General features: G+C 45.7%; 1 protein-coding gene across 2 annotated transcripts in view; it reads right to left on the bottom strand.

Annotated features, from left to right (window-relative positions):
* XG (Xg blood group) overlaps positions 1-20415 on the bottom strand; it is a 71069-nt gene that overhangs the window by 13757 nt on the left and 36897 nt on the right. For both annotated transcript variants that reach the window (XM_011934278.1, XM_011934279.1), the window contains exons 4-7: positions 18855-18917; positions 17343-17405; positions 12546-12608; positions 9832-9882 (exon numbers count right to left, since the gene is read on the bottom strand). In XM_011934278.1, the coding sequence (XP_011789668.1) occupies positions 9832-9882; positions 12546-12608; positions 17343-17405; positions 18855-18917 (240 nt within the window). The remainder of the gene's footprint in view (positions 1-9831; positions 9883-12545; positions 12609-17342; positions 17406-18854; positions 18918-20415) is intronic.

The following is a 20415-nucleotide window of genomic DNA, read 5'->3' as shown; positions in this document are numbered from 1 at the left end:
ATTCCATTATCTCCAACACCTCAGCACACAGTATGGTACACAGGAGCTGCTTGTTAAAAATTTGCTGAATGAGTGAATGAAGCTGGGTCTGAAGGCTAAGTGGAAGTTAGCCAGGAAGAGGTGGTTTAGGGGTGAAGACTGTTCCATGCAGAAGAAACGGCATATGCAAAGCCTGAACATCAAGAATTCAAAAAGTGGCTGGACGTGGTGGCTTACGCCTGTAATCCTAGCACTTTGAGAGGCTGAGGTAGGAGGACTGCTTGAGCCCAGGAGTTTAAGACCAGCCTAGGCAACACAGTGAGACCCTGTCTCAGTTTAAAAAAAAGAAAAAGAAAAAGAATTTAAAAAGTTAAGCCCAGCTAAAGTACAGAGTTGGGTGTCAGAAGTGGGGTGAAGCTGCTACACTAAAGCTGTCTAAGGAGGTTGGGCTTGTCCCAAGGGCAATGTGGCATCTTAGAAGGGTTTGGGGCAGGGAAGGAGCATAATCCTGGAAGAGACTTTTCTGAGCAACACCCTTTAAGGCTCTCACTTGTGAGTCCACCATTTGTCCTCCATCCTTCCCCCACTTCTGTTTACAAACTTACTGCTCACAGTACTGGCCAGTGTAGCCTGGTTCACAGGCTGTGCAGCGGTACCCACCGGCTCCCAAGCTCTCACAGGTGCGGGAGAACCTGGAATTGGGGAGGCAACGGTCAGGTCATGAGAAGCCCATTCTCCATCTTGCTCCCTTCACTTCTGCCCCAAAAGACAATGCAGCACCTTCCATTCACTCCCCAGTGGAACTGTGTCCTCGGGCCTTGAGCTAGGGCACTCACATGTTCTCTGGGTTGGTCAGTGGGCAGGCACAGGGCTGGCAGTCCTCAGGCGTCCCGGCTGTGGCATCTCCGTAGTAGCCAGGGGCACACAGCTCACAGAACTCCCCTGCAGCATTGTGCTGGCATTGCTGCAGGGCACAAGGGAGACAGGCACCAGCCATTAGGCCAAATTTACCAGAAACCTTTCGGGGTTGTATTCCCTTGATCTAGAAATTCCAAGTTTGTGAACTCATCATAAAGAAAGAAGCATGGAAGGGCACATTTCATTACAAGGACACTCATCTCTGTCGTGTTTATCAAAAGCAAAATGGGTCGGGAGCAGTGGCTCACACCTATAATCCCAGCACTCTGGGAGGTCGAGGCGGGTGGATCACCTGAGGTCAGGAGTTCAAGGCCAACTGGCCAATATGGTGAAACTCCATCTCTATTAACAAATACAAAAATTAGCTGGGTGGGGTGATGTGCATCTGTAGTCCTAGCTACTCGGGAGGCTGAGGCAGGAGAGTTGCTTGAACCCAGGAGGTGGAGGTCGAAGTGAGCCAAGATTGTGCCACCGCACTCCAGCCTGGGCAACACAGCGAGACTCCATCTCAGGAAAAAAAAAAAAAAAAAATTAGCTGGGTGTGGTGATGTGCACCTGTAGTCTCAGCTACTTGGGAGACTGAGGCAAAAGAATGCTTGAGCCCAGGAGGTGGAGGCTGCGATGAGCTATGATCACGTCCCTGCACTCCAGGCTGGGCTACAGAGTGAGACTTTGTCTCAGAAAAACAACACAAAAAAGTTTTTCTACATTTTTCCAATGTGTTAAGAGCAATTTTAAAAAATACAGATTTGAGATTTTTAAACTAATACAGATTTGAGATTTTTAAACTAATGCTTTGTGCTGATTTTGAAGTGGAATGACTTACGTGGATAATGGGTTCTATGGGCTGAACTATATTCCCGTCCAAATTCACAGGTCACAGTCCTAATCCCCAGGGCATCAGACTGTGGCTGTATTAAGTCTTTAGAGAGGTGATTAAAATAAAACGAGATCACTAGGGTGGGCTCTAATCCAATAGGACTACAGACCTTCTAAGAAGAGATGGGGACAGAGACACACACAGAGGGATGACCCTGTGAGGACACAGGGAGAAGATGGTGTCTACAAGCCCAGGAGAGAGGCCTCAGGAGGAACCAGCCCTGCCCACACCTTGATCTTGGACCTCCGGCCTCTAGGACTGCGGGAGAATCAATGTCTGTTGTTTCTAAGCCACCCACTCTATAGTATTCTGTGACAGCAGCCTGGGATGGACTAAGACATCTCATAAGAGGAGATTGGAACACAGACACACACAGAGGGACGACCCTGTGAGGACACAGGGAGATGATGATGTCGACAAGCCCAGGAGAGAGGCCTCAGGAGGAACCAGCCCTGCTCACACCTGGATCTCAGACGTCCAGCCTCCAGGACTGTGGGAGAAGAAATCCCTTTTGCTTCAGCCCTCCTGACTGTAGTAATTTACTATGGCAGCCTTAGCAGACTAAAACACTGGGTGTTAGAGAAACTTGTCCACTAGTATTTAAAAACCACAAGTGCAACATTTTCTCCCCACTCTCCACAGGGAGGCCAGACTTTGGGCTTCCCTCCGCAGCCAGCCAAGGTCAACCCCCACCCCTCAGTGCTCTGCATGAAGTTAGAACAGGCCCAACACGCTTTGCCTCCTTCAGGGATTCGGGGAGAAGCCACGCAACTCATCCCAGCCGGCACCTCCATGCTAATGTTAATCCGAGCACTGACTCACAGCCTCGCTCTGCTGGGGCTGGAGAGCAGGGGTCCAGGCAGGAAGGCAAGCAGAGGCATCCTCGAAAACAAGCGTCATGCTCCCAAAACTGGGCTGTGCCTCATGCACGCTTGATGCGCTTGGCCCAGCTGGCCCTGCCAAGGACCACAGGGCTATCTGCTATTTTCCGGCAGTTTTGCCCCAGGGATACAGCAGCACCCTGACCAGTAAGCTTTGATCCATTCGGGAGCCAGATAATGGTTCCCAAAAAATGGCACAGTGCAGACCTACTGAGACTAACTTCACAGGAAAACAGGAAACGATCGGGGCTCTCCAGAGAGCCACTTGCTGAATCATTTCTTTCTGACTGATGAGTATGCCAGAGAACAAAAGAACATGTCCTGAACAGCAACCTCTCTGTAAACAGAGAATTTTCAGAGAATCGTGCATGGGGTGAAAAGGCTCATTCATAGGCTGTAGGGGTGTGGGGACGGCTCACATTATATAACACACTCCAAGGTGGGCCGGGTATGGTGGTGCAGGCCTGTAATCCCAGCACTTAGGGAGGCCAAGGTAGGAGGATCGCTTGAGCCCAGTTCAAGACCAGCCTGGGCAACATGGTGAAACCATCTTTGCAAAAACTGTACCTGAGGAAATGGCGACAGTGAAAGAGGCCAGACCTAACTGACTCCATCTCGCTTCTAACCCTGAAGCTGTCCTTGTTCATTCCTGGGCACAGGCCAAACTAACTTTGGGAAGGAATTCAGTTCATGGTTTGACTCTGAAACAAAAGTGATCAAGCCTTTTCCTGAAAACACCTCCTTCTGGCCTTTGTAGGACTAACACATTAGCTACAAGATTAGAAATTATGGTTTAGGGCCGGGCGCGGTGGCTCACACCTATAATCCCAGCACTTTAGGAGGCCCAGGAGGGTGGATCGCCTGAGATCAGGAGTTCGAGACCAGCCTGAACAATACGGTGAAACCCCGTCTCTAGTAAAAATACAAAAATTAGCCGGGCATGGTGGCATGTGCCTGTAGTCCCAGCTACTGGGGAGGCTGAGGCAGGAGAATGGCTTGAACCAGGGAGACGGAGGATGCAGTGCACCAAGATCACGCCACTGCACTCAAGCCTGGGCAACAGAGCAACACTCTGTCTCGAAAAAAAGAAAAGAAAAGAAAAATTATGGTTTAGGGGTCGTGCAGCGTCTGGCTTAAGAGTCTGAACCTCTGCAAATTGCTCCTGGGGGTAACATCACTATTGTAAAACGTAAGCCCAGTGTTTGAGATATTTTGCAGACCCTGAACTGGATGGATGAGCTGACACCACCCAGACTGGTAATCTGGCTCAACCTGTTCTGCCATCCACCAGGAACAGAAAACAGCAAGAAAACCTCACTTCAACCCCCTATGGTTCCATCTCCAACCTGACCAATCAGCCCTCCCCGCTGCCCAAGCCCCTACCCACCAAATATCTTTAAAAACTCGACCCTGAATGCCTGGGGAGACTGATTTGAGTAATGATAAAACTCTGGTCTCTGGTACAGCTGGCTCTGTATGAATTACTCTTTCTCCATTGCAATTCCTCTGTCTCGATAAATCAGCTCTGTCTAGGCAGGGGGCAAGGTAAACCCACTGGGCAGTTACAACAGTGAGACCCTATCTCTACAAAAAGGTTCTTTCAATTTAGCTGGGTATGATGGTGTGTGCCTGCAGCCCCAGCTCCTCGGGAGGCTGAGGTGCGAGGATCTCTTGAGCCCAGGAGTTTGAGGCTGCAGTGAGCTATGACTGCACCCCTGCACTCCAGCCTGGGCAACAGAGTGAGACTCTGTCTCTAAATAAATAAATAATAAAATAATAAAAAACAACCCCCAGTGGCTTTCTGTAAAAATATTAAATTTGGTCTTTGCCTCACATTTTCAGTTCAGTTGAAACTGCCTTTGCAAAAATTATAACAGTGAGCAAATTACGACAGTGAAAGAGATCTGACCTAACCGACTGCATCATGCCTGCAGCCTTCAAACCGCCCTTGTTCATTCCTGAACACAGACTCAGATAACCACAGGAGGAATTTACAGCTTAACATTCAAACAAAGATAACAGCCCTTTTCCGAACCAAACTCCCTTCTTCCCTGGGGATCAGACTGTCTTTGAAAGTCTAACACATGAGTCACAAGATTGGAAATTCTATTAATAGGGTAGGAGCCATGCAGCCGGAGGCCACAAGATTCCAAACCTCTTCAGGTGCTCCTAGGGATGACGTCACTATTGTAAAACCTAAGGTTGAAGTTGAGATATTTTTTAAACCCTGCACTGAGATGCACCAGCCGGCGCCACCCAGACTGGTAATGCGGCTCAGCCAGCTCTGCTGTCCCACACAGGAACAGAAGACAGCTAGAAGAACCCATGTCCATCCTCTGTCACTCCACCTCCAACCAACCACTCAGCACTCCCCACTCCCGGCTCTCCTGCCGGCCAAATTATACTTTAAAAATCCCAGTGTCCAAATTTTGGGGGAAGCTGATTTGAGTCATAAAACTCCAGACTTGGCTAGGTGCAGTGGCTCATGCCCGTAACCCCAGCTCTTTGGGAGGCTGAGGTGGGAGAAGCACTTGAGGCCAGGAGTTGAAGACCAGCCTGGGCAACATAGTAAGACCCCATCTCTACAAAAAATTTTTAAAAATTAGCCAGGTGTGGTGGCACACACCTGTGGTCCTAGCTACACAGGCGGCTGAGGCAGGAGGATTGCTTGAGCCCAAGAGGTTGAGGCTGTAGTGAGCTATGATTTCACCACTGCAGTCCAGCCTGGGTAACAAAATGAAACCCTGTTTAAAGAAAAAAAAAGCAAAAACTCCAGTTGATATAGGAGTTAAGAAGGAATTACTTAATTACTTAGGCACATAGCAAGGGTATGGGAGTCCTCGGTAAGGCTTTTCTTTTTAATGAAAAGCAGCCCCAAATAATTTTCTAACAAAGTTGAGCTGTAGACATAGACAAGCCAGCTAGGAGCTTGGATGGGTGAATGCCGGCAGGAACCAGGGTCTAGACACGTTCAAGATGGCGGCTTCATCTTCCCTCCTCTTTGTCAGCCCCATGTACAGTAAGAAGCAGACAAGATGGCACTGACCAACTGGAAAGCCTATTTGCATAACAAGATTAGGGTGGGGCCACCAGCCTTCCCCACACACTATGTAGAAGTCATACCTGATGGAACCAATCTGTGAGCCCTATGTAAATCAGACACCGCCTCCTCCAGCCTGCCTATAAAAGCTGCTGCCTACAACCTCCCAACTTTTTCAGATGTTTCTCTCTCTCTCTCTCTCTCTCTCTCCTTTCTTCTATTACACTTTCAACTCCGTAACCCACCCACATGTGTCTATGTCCTGAATTCTTTCTCAGCATGCAACAGCGAACCCCAGGGTATGTACCCCAGACAGCATCACTGTTTCACAGGCTCCCGTTCAGTCAGCTCTGTGTGAATTAAACTCTTTCTCTATTGCAATTCCCATCTCAATAAACCAGGTCTATCTAGGTAGTAGGTAAGGGGAACCCCTTAGGTAGTTACAGAAAGATGGTGGAAGGAACTCATAGTACATTGAGTTGAAGGTGGTCAATTCTTTTTTGGTTTTTTTTTGTTTTTTTTTTTTTTTTAGAGACAAGGTGTCAATCCATGGTCCAGGCTGGAAGGCAGTGGTGCTATCATGGCTCACTGCAGCCTCAAACTTCAACCTCCCAAGTAGCTGGGACCACAGGCACACACTTCCATGTCCAGCTAATTTTTGCATTTTTTTTGGAGAGACAGGGTTTCACTATTTTGCCCAGGCTGGTCTTGAACTCCTGAACTCAAGTGATCCGCCCACCTTGGCCTCCTAAAATGCTGGGATTACAGGCGTGGGCCACCATGCCCGGCTAAAAGTGGACAGTTCTTGACCCCAGGTAATGAGCACCTTGTCACGAGCCCCCTCCCACCCTGAAGCTTGTCTGTGTCATAGGGAGTGAGTTCTGAGGATGAGCTACCTATAGGGCCACAGCTATTGCTCCTTTGAAGTGGACAGTTGAGCGTCATGCATTGCTTTCATTTTGTTCAATGGATCTGATGACAACACTCGCTTCAGAGGTAATGAAGATGACAGACATCAAAATATTTTACTCCAAAATATATCGCTTTGCCTTATTTTGAAATTGCTGCTCTAGGGCCAGCAGACTGAGGTGGGGAAACTGGCGTCTGTAGAGGATCTTTGCTGTTGCAGCCAGGACTTCCCTTTCTAAGCTTTTCCTGGATGTAGGAGAGAGAAACTGAGACTCTGACACCTTTACAGGTCTGAAAAGAAACATTTACCATGGTTGTCTCTGAGTGCTGCTACCTGGGAACCTTTATCTGCATAACAAGGACCCCCTTGCCGCCAGGCCTTTTCCTGTCTCCCTCTCATCACCTGGCTTGCCACCTGTTAAACCTGCTTTACCAACATCACCTATTTTGGGCCATGCTCTGAGCCCACATTCTTCCTGCAAAGAACAGCAAATAGCAAACTCAAATAGCAAAGACATGGAATCAACCTAGGTTCCCATCAATGGTAGACTGGATAAGGAAAATGTGGCCCATGTACATTGTGGAATATTACACAGCCATAAAAAGAACAAGATCATGTCCTTTGCAGCAACACGGATCGAGCTGGTGGCCATTCTCCTAAGCAAACTAATGCAGGAACAGAAAACCAAATACCATGTGTTCTCATTTACAAGTGGGAGCTAAACACGGAGTATGCACCGTGAAAGGAAATTAAATTTTGTGATCCTGAATTCATTTAGTCAAAGGGAAAAGTCAAGCTGGGAACTGGGTCACACAAATCTGCCTCCCCATTTTGGTTCCTAAATAAAATGGCTACAAGATGAAAAGCTACACGTCTCCCCCATATTTTGCCTACAAGGAAATTCCTAGTGAGCTGTGAAGATTTCACCATGACAATGCAAATTGATAGCTTATCTTTACAGGTGCAGTCACCCCCGCCCACCAGACACAAATCATACGTGATTGCTCCCCTGCCCCATTTTGTCCAGATTATCTTATGCAACATGTAGATTCCCTGCATTTTCCCTCTGCCCCATTTGTCTATGTCATCTTATGTAAAAAACACAGATGCACTGAGCCAGACAAAAGCATGAATAACTATTTTCCCTACCTCCCACTTCCATGAAAATTATGTACTTCTCAATTTCCCACCCTTTCCCCTTTAAATTTGGAGCCTTCAAAATCATCTTCGAAGGAGGGCACAGACCAGTCTCCTGGGTGCGCGTCCTTAACCTTAACTTTGGCAAATAAATCTTTTAGACTCGTCTCGTCGTTTTTCTCGATTGACAACGTGGACACAAAGAAGGGAACACCAGACACCAGGGCCTACTTGAGGGCAGAGGGCAGAGGATGGGAGGACAGTGAGGATGGAAAAACTACCTATGCTTATTACCTGGGTGATGACGTAATGTGTACACCAAACCCCTGTGACAAACAATTTACCTATATAACAACCCTACACGAGGACCCCTGAACCTAACATCAAGTTAAAAAAGATGCTCTATAAGCTTTTGCATCCCATTGGTGGTTGAGTCTTGGTTCTGAAGGTTTGTGTGTATACCCACTCAATGCATTTGTATGCTTTTTCTCCTATTAATTAAGCTGCCTCGTGTCAGTGATTCAGAGAAAACTTAGGGGGCCAAGAGCCTTGGCTCTCACAAAGCCTAGTGAGACCATATCTGAAAAAAAAAAAAAGAAAAAAAAGTACTTCCCACCTTGCCAGAGCTCTTGGCACATATTAGTTTTAACCAAAAAGATGGTTACTCAAGGCCAGGCACGGTGGCTTACGTCTGTAATCCCAGCACTATGGGAGGCTGAAGAGGGCAGATCACCTGAGGTCAGGAGTTCAAGACCAGCCTGACCAAAATGGTGAAACTCCATCTCTACTAAAGATACAAAAATTAGCCAGGCACAGTGGCTTATGCCTGTAATCCCAGCACTTTGGGAGGCTGAGGCAGATGGATCACCTGAGGTGAGGAGTTCGAGACCAATCTGACCAACATGGTGAAACCCTGTCTCTACTAAAAATACAAAAATTAGCCCAGTGTAGTGGCACATGCCTGTAATCCCAGCTACTTGGGAGGCTGAGGCAGCAGAATCACTTGAACCCAGGAAGCCAAGGGTGCAGTGAGCAGAGATCATACCACTGCACTCCAGTCTGGGCAACAAGCAAAACTCTGTCTCAAAAAAAAAGAAAAGAAAAGAAAAGAAAAGAAAAGATGGTTACTCAATTCATCGAAGGTGTGTAAAACTCTTAACAAAGGGAAAATGTTAAAATGGAGATAATGTTTTAAAATCAGCCTCCAGAGTGTTTTGTTCTTGTTTTCTTTCTCAAGGATGACATTTTGCTTCAGTCCTCCTTTTCCAAACCGGAGAGGATCTGAGGGTTTCAAGGTCCCCTGATCTCCATGAGAAAAACTCAACCAAGCCAACAGCCTGTTTATGGCTCCTGTAGAACACTGCTTTCATTCTGGGCATAATCACCGACCAAAAGAGTTTTCATGCTTTTTTTCTTTTCTTTTCTTTTCTTTTTTTTTTGAGACAGGATCTAAGTCTGTTACCCAGGCTGAAGTGCAGTGGCACAATCTTATCTCTGCTCACTGAAGCCTCGACCTCCTGGGCTCAAGTGATCCTCCTATCTCCGCCTCCTGAGTAGCTGGAACTGCAGGCACATGCCACCACGCCTGGCTACTTTTTGTATATATGTATTTTTTGTAGAGACAGGGTTTTGCCATGTTGCTCAGGCTGGTCTCAAACTCCTGGGCTCAAGCAATCCTCCCACCTCAGCCTCCCAAAGTGCTGGGATTACAGTCATGAGCCACCGAGCCCGGCCATTGAAAGTGTTTTCTATTCTGTTTGAAGTAAGTGAGCTGCGCCCCTAAAGAATTTCCAGTTTGTTGGATGCTGTCTCTCTCTAATTAGTTGTATAGTTCTTTGCTCTGTTTACTTTTACCTAAACAAAGGTGTGTGTGTGTGTGTACATGTGGCTGCATCCACCCTCCTGGGAAACAGAAGCAGAATAGTCCAGCACAGACAGGTTCTCAGAAGACCAGGCACCGGCACACAGCACTCCACTCACCAAAGACTCCAGGCAGAAGGCCCAGGGCAGAATGCAAACCGGGAGCCCTGGAAAGACGACCCCTCCCACCCTCCGCCCACCACCGCGTGCCCAGATGTGAGGGTACCATCTGTGTTGCCGGAGTTGTCATAACTGGAGTAGCCACCGCCGCCACCTCCTGTTAGACAGAGAAGGTAGAGTTGAGGGATGTTCAGGTGTCCTGCATGGCGTTTCCTGCAGGTGTTGGTCTGTCCAGCTCATTGGGAATGGCAACAAGTCGTGTGAACGTGTCACTGCCAAGAGAGCTCCAAAGAGTGACCAGCAGGGGAGAGTCAAGGGTGGCCCCACCAAAGCTTCCTCTTCCCCGTGGGAAAACTCATGCAACACTGAGCTATAGCTATAAAAACACTTTGCCATCACAGGACAAACATTTACCCCAGGGACTCCAAATTCACGCAGGCGCACCCGCTTCCTGCCGAGAAACTGATAAGAGACCAGTCACCCCTACTCCAGATTAGGAGGACCTTGCAGCAGATGGTCTCAATCACAAATATTCTTAGTTTCTCCTTTCAAAAATAACTAGTAATTTTAGTTTATTCCTGATTGTTATTGTAATAAATTCTAAGACAGTGCTCTTTATTTATTGCAAGTAAACACGGCAGAAAAGATGACTGGATGCAATCTGGTTGTCCGAAGGATGCAGATCCAGCTTTGCAAAATATGTGGGACAAGTCCTTTATGTCTTCTAAAATAAAATTGCGGAACTAAACAGACCAGAAACCTCACATGCTTGAAAATAAAGCCTCAAAGACCACACTCTTCAGCCCAATGTTGTATGCATCTCCATCTCCTATTGTCTGTACTTGTATTTCTATATGAAAGATTCTTGGTAGACATTCACCTCCAATTATAGAGAAAACTTCATATTAGAAGTGTTTATATATGTCTGTGTGTATAAAGATATATGTACATATACAAAGGTATATATACACACACACCTAAATGTATATATACATATACATGAAGGGACCTATATACACATATATAAAACAGTATGCATATGTGTAAAGGTATACATGTATATATAACAGTATAGAAACATATGTAAGCTACGTATGCATACATATATGGAAAGACATTTACAAACGTGTGTATATGCAAAGAATGCATATATACACATAAATATATACTTATATATTTATACATATATAAAGGTTATATATAGATATATATATTTATGAAGATATTTATACACATAAAGACATATACATATGCACATATAAAAGTGTACATATAAATGTACATATACATATATAAAAGCATATATACATAAAGGTATATATGTATATATAAAGATATATATAAATAAAGGTGTATAATTATATATGTATAAAAATATATATTTATATAACATAGACATAAAACATAAAAATGTATATAAAATGTCTATGTATGTAAAGATGTATTAAAGACATATAAAGATACATTAAAAGATATACATATAGACCAGGTGCAGTGGCTCATGCCTGTAATCCCAGCACTTTGGGAGGCCGAGGCGGTTGGATCATGAGGTCAGGAGCTCAGGACCAGCCTAGCCAAAATGGTGAAACCTCGGCTCTACTAAAAATACAAAAGTCAGCCGGGTGTGCTAGCAGGCGCCTGTAATCCCAGCCATTCGGGAGGATGAGGCAGAGAATCGCTTGAACCCAGGAGGCAGAGGTTGCAGTGAGCCGATATTGCACCACTACACTCCAGACTCCAGCCTGGGTGACAGAGTGAGACTCCGAGTCAAAAAAAAAAAAAAAAAAGATATGTATATACATATATAAAGACATATACCTATATAAACATATATACACATATATATAAAGTGTGTGTATATATAACATATATAAAAGTATATACACATAAAGGTATATGTGTACATATATAAAGGCATTTATACACACATATAAAGAGATACACATATGTATATATAAAAGTGTATATATAAATATATACATACATAAATAAAAGCACATACACATAAAGGTATATATGTACATATATAAAGATACATATAAAGGCATATATGTAAGTATATATGTAAAGATACATATTTATATAACATACACATAAAATATAAAAATATATAAAATGTATATGTATTTAAAGATACACATGAAGATACATTTTTAAAAGATATATTAAAAGATATACATATAAATAAATATATATAAAAAGCATATATCTGCATATAAATATGAAGATATATATACACATATAAAACATGTACCTATGTAAAGATATATATAAGGATATATATAAAGTCAGGAATATACATATATAAAAGCATAGAAAGGTATCTAAGTAGTGTATATATACAAAAGCATGTATATACACACATGAAAAAACCCGTATACCTACATATGTAAATGTATTTGTATATATTTAAAAGTATATATACACACAAATATGAAGATATATAAACCTTCATATACACACAAATGAAGATTGAGAAGCATGCAGATATATAAAGGTGCATCTGGACATATACACCCACACTTACACTATACAAGTCTAAACAGAAATGACCACAGGTGTTTCAGTGGACCCTCCAGTTCTACCTGTTCATTTTGTTTCCATCCAGTCCACCAGCCTGGAGAGGTGGACAGATGCCCAGACCGCAAACCCCACTGATGCGGCCATGGGGCCTTCTCTGTCATCCCCTGCACCAGCCTATCGTCCATCCGTGACCAACTTTGCCCCAACCTCAGGCCTCTCATCCCCAATCTCAGGCCTCTCATCCCATCCTCTCTGCGCAAATACAATGCGTCGCGTCTGGAGAGGCTCGGCACCTACCTGCAGGCGGCCTGGGCCTGGGCGGGTAGCGTCCGTCATCACGGTCCACATCATTGAAGTAACCTGTGGGGCACAGCACATGGCATTGCTAACGCAACCTCTCCAAAAGTCCCCTTCACACCAGGTCCGCGTTGGGTGCACTGGGACAGGTTTTGGAGAAGAGCGTTCCGATGCCAACTGGCTCTTTCCAGGACGCCCACAGGCACCAGGAATTAAATTACCTTGTGGGCTGGCCACCTGGCCTGCAAGGAGGTGTGTGCAGGGCCCAGAACGTTTGCAGTGTGGTCTCATATTGCAGGTGTTTGCCCACCTTCCGCTCAAAGCCCTCCCAGGGCCAACCTTGAGCTGGGGTGAAGCTCAGGCTGTGGTATCTGCCTGCTGCCTGGATCCCTCTCTCTCTCAGGGTGTCCCGTCTCCAAATCCCCTGCCCTTCCCTCCTTCCCTGGACGCTCTCCGTTGTTCCTGCCTCTGGACCTTTGCACGCCCCTTTCCCTCTGCTCCCTCCTGGCCGTCCTTCCTGGATGAGCCAACATTGCCTCTCACCATGCCCTCGTCCAGCTCTCCTTCTGCCCCGCCTCCCATCTAGGCCCGTCCCCTGCTCAGAATCCTCCAGCATCATCTCATATGCTGTCCCTCCCTAGTCCTTAAGCAAGCCCGGAAGGAGACTCTGGGCTTTTCCTTCTCTGCTGACGGCTCCTCTCGTCCCATCAACCAGTCACCTCCCCCAGGCTTCTCCATCACCATACGCACGCTCCTAACCCCACCCCTCACGTTGGCAGTGGCCGATTTCCCAGGCAGAATTCTAGCTCCTCAGGTCCCCACAATCCACTCTCCTTTTCTCTTTCAAGTTCCTGCTCAACTCTCTTGTCTGAAACCAGCACCATCCCCCTGTCTCTCTCTCGGCTCCCCAGGGCACAGCCACTACCTACCCCAATAGATTTGTTTCATCCATTCGTTCCTGCTCCTTACTGCCCTGACACATGAGATCTACCTGCTTCCTCCCAAAAAACAGAGGCACCTGCAAGATAGAGAAGATCCCAGAGCCCCGAGAATCCACCCTGAGAGAGCTTTCTCAATAACCCAAGGCTGCTTTGCAAGCCTCATTGCCTAAGACGTCCTTTGCTGCCCTGACAAAGTTCCGACTGCTGCGTTCACCTGTGCTTCTGCCCTCTGACGGTGTCTGTCATAGACTGAACTACTTCAGGCTCAAATGAGATCCAAGGAGACCTTCCTCTTATGGTTCCTGGACCCGGAATTAAGCCTTGGACTCTGCCTTTCCTCTCCAAGATTGGTCAATAGATAAGTAATTAGGTCTTTGGTCTTGGTGTATAAGAAATCCTTGCTAATGTGCACTGTTGTCACTCCGGGGGTAGGAAACATGCTGATTGGGTTTATTAAGCATGTGAAATGCAAGCTGGGTGCAACCCAGCACTTTGGGAGATGGAGGCGGGAGGATTGCTTGAGGCCAGGAGTTGGAGACCAGCCTGGGCAACATAGTGAGACCCCCCATCTCTACAAAAAATACAAAAAATTATCTGGGCTTGGTGGTGTGCGCCTGTAGTCCCATCTGCCAGGAGTATCACTTGAGTCCAGGAATTGGAGGCTGTAGTGAGCTATGATCACACCACTGCATTCCAGCCTGAGTAACACAGAGAGACCCTGTTTCAAAAAAGAAAAAAAGTATAAAATACGAAAGGCAGAGTGGTTGTTCTGCTTTGCTGTAGCATGGACCATTCCCTCAGCACAGGCTCTCCAGAAATGTGGGACTGCCGGTAAGTGAGTGCCCCTAATCTGATCCTGCAGTCGCATGGATCTGTGAAGCTGAAGTCGAGGTAGCACGCACAGAGGCTCTGGGGAGTTCAAGAGCCATTGCACTTGACTTAAAAGGCTGTTTCCTAGGCTGGGCTCAGTGGCTCACATCTGTAATCCCAGCACTTTGAGAGGTCAAGGCAGGAGGGTCACTTAAGGCCAGGAGTTTGTGACCAGCCTGGGCAACAGACGGAAACCTTGCCCCTACACACACAAAAAAAAAAAAAAAAAGAAAAGAAAAGAAAGAAAAAGAAAAAATGAGCCAGGTGGGGTGCTGTGTGCCTGTAGTCCCAGCTATTCAGGAGGCTGAAGTCGGAGGATTGCTTGAGCCCAGGAGGTAGAGGCTGCAGTGAGCTGTGATCCCAACACTGCATTTCAGCCTGGGCAACCAAGCAAGTCCCTGTCTCAAAAAATAATAAAAAAGGGATGTTTCCTAAAACAGCTTTTTTATTTTTACTGTTTTTGAGATGGAGTCTCGTTCTGTCACCCAGGCTGGAGTGCAATGGCATGGTCTCGGCTCACTGCAACTCCAACTGAACTCTGTCTCCCGGGTTCAAGTGACTCTCCTGCCTCAACCTCTCAAGGAGTTGTGGTTACAGGTTCCCGCCACCACTCCTGGCTCATTTTTGTATTTTAATGGAGATGGGGTTTCACCATGTTGGCCAGGCTGGTCTTGAACTCCTGACCTCAAGTAGTCTTCCCACTTCGGCCTCCCAAAGTGCTGGGATTACCCGAATGAGCCACCACGCCTGGTCTCTAAAACAGCTTTGAACAGGGAACCTCTGACATAAAGATCCTTTATTCATGTCTTGGTGGACGAATGCCATGAATCACAAGACCAGAGCCTTTTGAGGAGGAAGGGCTATTGTAGAGCTTTCCAGGAAATGGAGTTGAAGCTATACACCCTGATGAAGGGATGTAGAGGTAAGTCTTTCATGCATGAATCCAGCTGTTTGCCTGTTGGGACTCAAGCATTAATGACTTAACTGACCTTCATCCAGGACTCCCTGTGTGCCAGGCATAGCTTTCCGGACTGGGGAATGCAGCAGTGCATGAAAGGCAAAAATCCATGCCCATGTAGAGTTCTCATTCTAATTCAAAGGAATCAACTAAACACAATTGCATGGCATTGCATGTAAGAACATATCAAGTAGTATGGAGTACAGGAATGCAGAGGAAGGAACTACCTCCTGGGGGAACACAGTCTAGGATAAAATGTTGTGGTTTTGGAGACTTGTAGGAGGTGGGTGAGTGGGCAAAAGTGTGTTAGTTTTTCTAGGGAAGAAACACAATTCTTCAGTTGCAAGACCCAAGGGAAATGGCACTGGGACATACCCAAAGCTTGTTTCCTTGGATTTCATGAAGAGTGCCTTGAACCCTAGGAATATGACAACATCCAAGCAACGACCTGAAACAGTCAGAATCAGGGGAACTCCCAATGGTTAAAGCAGGTAGAGAGAAGAGGACACCCAGTGTATCTTAGCTTCCCTGATCTGCACACATTTGCCCCAACAATGGAATCACTGAGACTCTTCCAACTTTACAGACCAGCATCTCTTTCCTGAGTATCTCACGTTCATGAGACACAATTGCCAAGGTGGAGATGGGAAGTGCTGTAGGAACACAGGCAAAATGGCCAAAGATAACTCTTGCAGAGGGAAGAATAAGTGAGTAGAACACAGACCACCAACAACAACAACAGAAAAAAAAACAAGAAAAAAATTGCCTTCCTCCATCATAACTTGAAACGTCTTAGTGTACATGGATTTTTCAGTCAATGTCATCAAAAAAATTTAAATTTATTTACTATCAACTAAATGTAATCCCCAGGTGCTGGTGGATATAGCAGAACTGAACTCCTCGAAAAACAATGTCTGTGCATTTCAAAAGCGACTGGTCTTTCACCATGGAGATGAGAATTTTTAAGTCATTAAATAATACTTGTATCCAACCACCCCCCCTTTTTTTTTGAGACAGAGTCTCACTCTATCACCTAGGCTGTAGTGCATTGGCACAATCTTGGCTCACGGCAACCTCTGCCTCCTGGGTTAAAGAGATTCTCCTGCCTCAGCCTCCCCAGTAGCTGGGATTACAGGCACGCATCACTCTGCCCAGATAATTTTGTATTTTTAGTAGAAACAGGTTCACCATGTTGGCCACTGGTCTCGAACTCCTGACCTCAGGTGATCTGCCTGAGGAGACCTCGGCCTCCCAAAGTGCTGGGATTACAGGTGTGAAGCACTTCTTTTTTCTTTTTTTTTTTTCCTTTTGAGACGGAGTCTCACTGTGTCTCCCAGGCTGGAGTGCTGCGGCGTGATCTCGGCTCACAGCAGCCTCTGCCTTGCAGGTTCAAGCGATTCTCCTGCTTCACCCTCCTGAGTAGCTGGGATTACAGGCATGTGCCACCACACCTGGCTTATTTTTGTATTTTTAGTAGAGACAGGGTTTCATCATATTGCTCAGGCTGGTGTCAAACTCCTGACCTCAAGTGATCCGCCCACCTTGGCTTCCCAAAGTGCTGGGATTACAGGCATGAGCCACTGTGCCTGGCCCCAGACACTTCGAAAGTGGATTTTAATACTGATTACCAGGCTGGGCCCCAATAGCTGGTGCCTGTAATCCCAGCATTTTGAGAGGCTGAGGCAGAGGATTGCTTGAGGCCAGGAGTTCAAGAATAGCCTGAACAACACAGCAAGATCCTGTCTCTGCAAAAAATTTGAAAAATAGCCACACATGGTGGTGCACATCTGTAGTCCTAGCTACTTGAAAGTCTGAGGGAGGAAGATCGCTTGAGCCCAGGAGTTCGAGGCTGTGATTATATCACTTCACTCTGGCAACAGAGCGAGACACTGTCTCCAAAATAAGTAATAAAATAGTAAAATAAAGTAAAATAACATAGAATCAAATAAAATAGTAAAATAACATAGAATCCAATAAAATAGTAAAATAAAAATAAATAAATAAAATAAATTAAAAAATACTCATTACCTCCACTGTTGCCGGAATTGCCAGGCTGGGGTTGAGGACGTGGCTTCGGCCTTGGGTAGATATCTGTTGAAAAACAACAGGATGATTTCAGAAAAATAATGACATCTTTCAGGTAGATACCATCTATAAATAAGAATGCCAAAACCCCTCTTGATTTAGCCAGCCTCATGCTGCTCTGCCTGGCAAACATTTAAGTTTTTAAGGTTGTTGAACTGCTGGTAACTTTAATGGTTAGAATCTATCTTTTCCTTTCTTCGTTTCCCTTTCTTTTCTCTTTCTCTTTCTCTCTCCCTACCACCCACTCTTCTTTCTCTCGTTCACTCTCTTTCTTTTTTTGAATTGCATATTTTTCAATGAGTGTAATAAATCTGTGGAAAAAACTGTCTGCCAAATGTTAGAAAAAACGGAGAAACCAACTCTAAAATACATAAAGTGCACAGCACACGTGGGGTTTCGTGAATGGTTAAGCCAAAGGTATTTGGAGCACTGAAAACAAGTGAGAAAAAGGACTTGTCTCACAGCCTGATATGCTTTCTGTGATGATAATGCAAAGTGTCCTTTGAGAATAAAACCGCCTTTGCAAAAATTATGACTGAGGAAATGATGACAGTGAAAGAGGTCAGACCTCACCAGCTCCATCTTGCTTCTAACCTTTAAGCTGTCCTTGTTCTTTCCTGGATGTAGGCCAAACTAGCCTTGGGAAGGAATTTAGTTCATGGTTTGACTCTGAAACAAAATTGATCATACCCCTTTCCCAAAAAGACCCCCTTCTTGCCTGGGAACCAGTCTGCCTTTGCAGGACTAACAAATTAGCTACAAGATTAGAAATTACAGTTTAGGGCTCATGCAGCCTCTGGCTGCAAGAGTCTGAACCTCCCCAAGTTTCTCCTGGGGGTAACATCACTATTGTCAAACCTAAGGTCAGTGCTTGAGATATTTTTGCAGCCCCCGCACTGGATGGATCAGCTGGCCCCATCCAGTCCCGTAATCTGGCTCAACCTGTTCTGCCATCCACCCGGGAACAGAAAACAGCAAGAAAACCTCACTTCAACCCCCTATGGTTCCCTCTCCAACCTGACCAATCAGCCCTCCCCGCTGCCCAAGCCCCTACCCGCCAACTTATCCTTAACAACTCAGATCTCCAGATGTTCCGGAGACTGAATTGAGTCATAATAAAACCCCGTCTCCCTTAGAGCCTGCTCTGCGTGAATGACTCTTTCTCCATTGCAATTCCTGATACATCAGCTCTGTGTAGGCAGCCAACAAAGTGAACCAGTTGGGTGGTTACACGTACATCTTAGTGGTTTCCAGATGTCAGAGCAAAGGGAAAATAAGATAGTTTCTGTCCATTGGACTTTCTTGCTCCCCCCAGTGAGGAAGGAAACGACATTCCCAGTAAGGGAACTATTACACACGTATTTCAAATGCAACCAGGCTAAACCTGCTAGTCAATAAAAAGGCAAACATCATCAAACCAGATTGAGAAAGAGTTTCAGGCCTGTGGATTCTTACTTCCACCGCTGTTGGGATTCTCAGGCTGTGGGTAGTAAGGTGGTTTCGGCTTTGGGTAGATATCTGTGGAGAAAACGACATTGCACTGTCAGAAAAGAAAATTGTCCTTCCCTTAGGAGCAGCCTGCGGAAACAAGCACATCAGCGCGACGATCGACCTTGCAGTCTGTTCTCATTTGCTGCCCACGGTGTGTTTATAGATTGCCATTGTCTGGTTAAAAATCACTTTGCAGATAGAAAGCCTTGAAACCTGAGACTTAAAAAAAAAAAAAAAAAAAAGAGGTTTCTGTTTTGTTACTAGAAGTTCGTTTCCATGGCAAGAAGCCAGTGTAGCTGTCTGCCATGACGGAGCAAGTCACATAAAAAAGAAATCTCAGAATTGTCATGGAATACATTCACTGACAGTCAGCGCCTGCGATGAAGCTAACACCAAACCTTCTGCTGCCGGACAAACTGGGCTGCGATTTCTCACGGCCCAATAACGAAACACAGGTGAACTGGGGAGGAAGAGAGTTTTTATTTCTGCAACCTGTTACAGGGAGAAGCCCTGGAAATTATCACCAGACTAACTCAAAATTACAGTTTTCCAGAGCTTATATACCTTCCAAGCTATGTGGATATACGTGTGTGCATTTATCTAAAGATACAAGTGATTAGCTTCTTCTAATCTTTAACTAAGGTGTGTCCTGAGGACCTTCCCCCGGAGCCTCAGTAAATTGACATAATCGCAGTGGGTCCAGCTGCTGGGGTGATTACCCTTATGTTGTCTACTGCTAAGTCATGGAGGTTTGGGGAGCTCCTTCAAAGCCCCAGTAAGCTTGTTTGTGGAGGTCTGGGGAGTTTCTGCAGACCCCCAGTAAAACTTGTGTAATCCTAAATGGGTCCTGTCAAGAATGCCTTCATTATTTTATCATCCTTCAAGGCCCAGGGAAGGCCTGGGAAAAACTCTTGGTGGGCTTTTGTTACATTCCAGCCATTGTATAAGGGCTCTGGCTTTTAATATTTAACCAGTCAATACCGAAACAGGTGTTGTGGGGGCCTGTGTTAGTGAGACCTGGCTGGCCACACTTCCGCTTCTCAGTTTCCAAGTGCTCTCACTCACATACTGTGAAAGGAACATAAATCTTGGGGCCCCCAAGTCACTAAGCTAAAGGGAAAAGTCCAGCTGGGAACTGCTTAGGGCCGACCTGCCTCCCATTCTTTCAAAGTCACCCCTCTGCTCACTGAGGCAACTGCGTATCTGATCGCCTCCTTTGGAAAGGCTAATCAGAAACTCAAAAGAAGGCAACTGTTTTGTCTCTCACCTGTTCGTGACCTGGAAACCCCCTCCCTGATTCCAGTCTTCCTGCCTTTGCTTCAAGTTGTTCCATCTTTCCAGACTGAACCAATATACTTCCTTTTTTTTTTTTTTTTTTTTGAAACGGAGACTCGCTCTGTCACCCAGGCTGGAGTGCAGTGGCATTATCTCGGCTCACTGCAACATTATTGTGGAAAAGAAACTTCAAAATGGCTTTTATTGGGTAAAGACAAAATAACTTTTTTTTTTTTTTTTGCCTTTGTAA

This window comes from Colobus angolensis, unplaced genomic scaffold (genome assembly GCF_000951035.1).
Source record: "Colobus angolensis palliatus isolate OR3802 unplaced genomic scaffold, Cang.pa_1.0 Scaffold133, whole genome shotgun sequence".
Lineage (NCBI taxonomy): Eukaryota > Metazoa > Chordata > Mammalia > Primates > Cercopithecidae > Colobus > Colobus angolensis.
The sequence above is the reverse complement of the archived record's forward strand: the minus strand, read 5'-3'. Positions and strand labels throughout refer to the sequence as shown.